General features: G+C 53.5%; 1 protein-coding gene across 1 annotated transcript in view; it reads right to left on the bottom strand.

Moving 5' to 3' along the window:
- The window catches only part of Nkain4 (sodium/potassium transporting ATPase interacting 4), a 20,416-nt gene extending 16,939 nt beyond the window's left edge, over nucleotides 1–3,477 (bottom strand). The window contains exon 1 of the mRNA XM_027419916.2: nucleotides 3,424–3,477. Within this exon, the coding sequence (XP_027275717.1) occupies nucleotides 3,424–3,477 (54 nt within the window). The remainder of the gene's footprint in view (nucleotides 1–3,423) is intronic.
- Between the last annotated feature and the right edge of the window lie 1,666 nt (nucleotides 3,478–5,143).

Below are 5,143 nucleotides of genomic sequence, written 5' to 3'. Positions count from 1 at the left end.
GTGTGTGTGTGTGTGTGTGTGTGTGTGTGTGTGTGTGGTGTGTGTGTGTGTGTGTGTGGTGTGGTGTGATGTGATGTGTTGTGTGTGTGTGTTCGTGTGGTGTGGTATGTGTGTGTTCCCAGTACTGGAATCAAACGCAGGACCTCACACACGTTAGGAAAGCCCTCAATTACTGATCTACACCCATAGCTCACTGCTGAATGAACACATAACTGTTGGGAAGGCACTTGGGGCTCTCAGCACTGTCAGATCTGCATGACAAGCCCTGGCTGGGTCCTTCCTCTACTGTTCTCATTTCACCAGAAGAGTCAGGTTCCTACAGAGTTTCTGCTAACAATGAAAATCCCCCTTAAGGAGGCACCAAATGGCTGTCCATCCCAACTCTACAAAGCAGACGACAGCAGAGGCCCGTTTGAATGTTCAAGACCGGGACTGTTGATGGAGCCACAGCCACAGATTGCTCTTGACCTCACCAGGGTGATCATCTATCTTCACCCCTCCCACCTCCATCCACCAGCTCAGGCCCCGGTGTGTTCTCTCATCTTCCTTTAAGCAGGACTCAGGGTCCCCATGCCTGTATGCTCACAGCAACCTAAAGCTCCACCAGGGACCCAGGCAGGCAGTGGTAGCATTTCCCCTCCCCCACAATGCACTTGTCCCTAGAAGTCACGTGGAGGTCTGTGTGTGTACTTGTTCCATTCAACTGCTAGACGCACTAACCAAAGGCACGGTTTTTCTACATACAACATGGAAATGCATGATCCAGAATGAATCTGAAGCATTAGATCCCAGGTATCCTCATCCGGAAAGACCCCCTAGTTCCTGGAGGAGCCTGCACATCAAATTACAAATGGGGGGGGGAGAAAAAAACAGCTCCAGGGCACAGAGGTCAGCCTCTTCATGAATGATTAGGTTTGACTGGTCTTCATCCCACCCAGGGAGAAAAAGAAAGGGGAGGTGAAGATGGCCCCTTGGTCTTCTAAGAAGCACAAGGCACTGTCCTGTGAGGCCCCAGCTGGAGGCTGGATCAGCTGCTAGAAGTCCTCAGTCTGAAGAGTAGCTGAAAGGTTCAGGCATTACCCTGGCCTGGCCCTGTTACCTGGCAGAATCCACTCAGGCAATACCCTGGTTCCATGGGATCTAAGTCTGCATGCAGGTATAAAGGACCCCTCTAAAAGACAGACCCCTGCCCACTTACACTCTCTCTACACTTCTCTTATGCTCCCTTCTCCTTGCTCACGCACTCTGCTCTCTCTTTCCTTCCTCTCTCTCTCCTGCTCTCCCTCCGGGTAATGAAACTCTATGGTTAATGTACTCTATAGTTCTCGTTCTATTGCGCCAGTTTCCATCTTGCGACTTCTAATTTAAGCAAATGAACAACAGTTGCCCCTGTTTGTTGCAGGAATGGAAACCTTGTAAGAGCTAACTTGCCCAGAAGCTCTATGGCTACGTATGTGTCCCCCACTGCATGGAGCTTGGTAATTTAGAGCCAGTGGCCCTGCGGAAGCTAGTTGCAGACCCCTTCATGGGCCCCCAAATACCCTGTCTTGTCATCGCAGTGAAGTGAGGGCTGGGAACGGTCTCAGCATGGTGCTGGCTCAGAGCCGACAATGTTCCTGGTGTTCTTCAGGGAGAGTTGTTTAGATCCTTTGTCCAGTAACTTGGTAACAAGAAAACTCTCACGCTTGTCAAAAAAAGGGAAAGCCTCAGACCCCATGCTACTCCCAGCTTCCTCTGCTCTCCACTCTGTGCAGAGACCAGAGCAGTGGGTGGCATTGGGCCTGTTCTTCCCAGAGGACGAGGAGGGTGGCCCGCCTCCAACTGCCAGCCAGGGTAGGACAAAAGACCCTTGACAGCTCCCTGGGGCATTTCAGCTGTGGCCCTGCTGGACAAAGCAAGGGTACAGGGCTCTCAGTTCAGTTCCACAAAGTCCTTGGGGTTTGTCTTGGCTAGGACTGAGTCTTAGAGAAGCCCTGTCTAGGGGAGCTCTACAACCCAAATACCAAAATGACTCCCCTCCTCTTACTTGCAGCTAAATTTCCTTAAGTCTGTCCGAGACCTACACCTGTACCCAAGAGAAGTCAAACAAGCAGGAACAGTCCCTGGCTTTATCCTCTTGCGTCCCAGGACAACATCCCTGAATTGGAGGTGGGAAGAGCATCTGCTTGTCTCAGCCACACATCAGAGAACACTTTCAAACCAAATCCAGTTCAATGAAAGCAGAGTCATCCCCCTCCCCCAAAGCTGTTGTGGTTTCTGGCTCGCATATTGGGCAGGCTTTAAACTTCAGAGTCAGTCAGCTCATCCCTGTCCTTTACCTAGTCATTCTGCAGGACTGCCTTCTGTCTTCCCAGGAGCCCCCTGAGGGAGACCCTCACAGAAAGACAGCAGCTCAACACTGCTCCAAGGCTGGAAGCAGCCCTCTCAAGCCTGACTTACCCAGTAGAAACCTGCAGATCAGTAACTACTTGGACCATGGACCCCTGTGCAATCCCACAGTGTGCCTGGCAGTTCCTGGAAGTACAGGACGCTGCCTGTGCTGCAGGGGGGACAAGACACCAAACAGCCTTAAAGCGTCTTTCAAACAACCTCTTCTTCCTCAGGGACTTCCAGCTTCAGCCAGTGGAGGAGGCACCCCGTCCAGCTGGGCCCGGGCCTACACCCAGCCCAGAGACACAAAGCTACATTTCCTTTTAAAGACCAGATACCCAGGGCTCATTAGCATCTATGCAAAGGAGTTTCCCCAGCGACCTTTGTTTTAGCTCATTCCTCCATCAGCCGCAGTACCCCAATTCCAGACACCAAGCTCAGGGAGAGCTGCAAAGTTGCTTGGCGTCCTCCAAGTTCCCTGACAAAGCTCTTCAACTGGAGGGTCAGGGGGCTCAACCCTAGGCACCCGGACCTGAGAGCCTCTACAGGCCAGAAAGATTGGGAGACCCCAAGTAGATAGTGCCCACTCATAAGCTGGGAGTGCCGGGCGATCACACTCTGGGGCACACCCGATTTTAATGTCTACACTCAGGCACTGAACTTTGCTGCGGGCTCCGTCACTGGTGCCGCGGCGGTAATACTTGACCACTTGCACACTTGACCACAGGCACCTTCGGAACGTGTGGGCATCCAGGGGACCACGGATCACGCACTCTGGACCTGAGCGCTGCTCCGGGGGCAGCCCCGCCCTAAGGCTTTTGTTCCTTGTAGCTCGGCCCCCAGGAGCTACCCAGCACCTGTCCCCGCCAGCCGGGACACCCGCTTCCCGAGCAAACACAGCAGGGCACAGCCGAGATCCCACACGGTGGCAGCTCCCCTCGCATGCCTATCCCCCGGGAAAATCAGCCGCAGCAGCCAGGTCCAAGGCGTCATCTCAGGAGCCTCCCGAGGTGGGTGCGGGTCCGGAAAGCCACGCAGGACATTAGGACTCACCAGCTGCAGAGTGCAGAGCGCAAGAAGCGTGCAGCGGCCGGAGCAAGAGCCCATGGTATTCACGCCTCCTTGCTGCCAGAGTGGACCGAAGCCCGCCGAGTGCGAAAGCTTCTGTCCACCGCGCCCCCGCCCTCTTTGCCTTGAGGACACCGCCTTCTTCCAGCTTGCAGATTCCGTCCCAGCTTGCCTCGGGTAAGCCTAGCAGACCCCCAGCCTTGTCCGCCCCCCTTTAGATCCCGCCCGGGCCCACTCGCTCTTCAGACCCCGCCCTCCCTCCATCCCTCCCCTCTCTGGGTAACAGCTGCGTCGCGTCTGTCTCCACACTTACACACCCCTAGTACTTGCATCCCTTAGGGGCTTCAGGCGGTCCGGAGAAGGGGCGCGGGATCCCTTCTTAAAGGGGCGATGACAGGCTTTCCGGCAGCAAAGAGCAGCGAGCGGCTGCTGCGCGGTGGCTACAGAACTAACTCGACCTGCCAAGAAGTCTGTCCTGGGCAGCTCTTAAAAGAAGAATTAGCGACCGTGTCCAGCTCCAATAGCTTTGGGCCTGGCTCCTGTCCCTGCTCCGAATCCTCTGGTGAGACGGACACTTCTGCACTGTTGCCACCAAACTCCTTTCTTGTAGTGCTTCATGCTCATCCCACCCACGAGGCGTTTTCAGTGTGAAAGTCTCCTCAGCTTCTAGAAGTCCTGACCCGGTCCAGAGCTCTGTGTCTACTCGGAGAGTGAGGACTCGAGAGCAGGAGGAACGATGGGCTCACCCATCAGTACTGCGCCTGTCTGGAAGATCCAGCTCAGGAACAGCGCTAGGAACTCTAGTGGGTGCCTGTCTGCAACAGTGCACAGAAAATCCTGCTTCACAGAGGCCTGGAAGTGGGATGAAGCTAGGTTGCAGAGGAGCCTCACATCCAGGCTGGAATGGATGTCACGGTCAGACCGAGGCGCTGGGCTGTAGAGGAGCTCAGTGAATAATGATAAAAAAAAAAAAAAGCCTGTCCCCGGGGCAGGAATCTTGTGCTAGCAGTAGAAGAAGGTACCAATTGGGTCTGGAGAAATGGCTCAATGGTTAAGAGGACTGACTGCTCTTCCAGAGGAACTGGGTTCAGTTCCCAGCACCTGCATGGTCAGCTCACAGCTGTCTGTAATTCCAGTTCCAAGGGACATGACACCCTCACACAGACATATATGCAGGCAAAACACTAATGAATTCGTGATATGAAATAAATAAATTTTAAAAAAAGAGTCCTGGTACCTGGTAGCTCACTGTGGGAAGACAGAGGAGGTGGGTAGAAGAAGCAGTTCACACCAGGTGGTTTGGCCACTGGCTTAGTTTTGGCATTGACTTGAGCAGTCTAGTGGACAGAGATCCAAATCCCAGCTTCACCCAGCCTCATGGGCATGCTCAGAACATCTGTGGATAGTCCTCTGAGTGACAACCATTCCTCAGAGGGCACCCTGTCACCACTGGCTTCTCACAGAGAAGTGATCTGTGACTTCCTGCGGTTACTTAACCCCTGAGCCATTCATACTATTTTATGAATAACCTAATTTCCCTTATCTCATCTTGGTGAACAGTCACATATGGCACTGCAGGGTTGTATTTTGCCAGCCCACTTCATAGAAAAGCAGGTCAAAGGTCACAGCCTTGGAGAGGAAGCCAATCAAGATCCTTACTCCAAGTTTGTGGAACTACAAGTCTCAGACTCGACAAATAGTAAAG

Source organism: Cricetulus griseus, chromosome 6, assembly GCF_003668045.3.
Source record: "Cricetulus griseus strain 17A/GY chromosome 6, alternate assembly CriGri-PICRH-1.0, whole genome shotgun sequence".
Taxonomy (NCBI): Eukaryota; Metazoa; Chordata; class Mammalia; order Rodentia; family Cricetidae; genus Cricetulus; species Cricetulus griseus.
The sequence above is the reverse complement of the archived record's forward strand: the minus strand, read 5'-3'. Positions and strand labels throughout refer to the sequence as shown.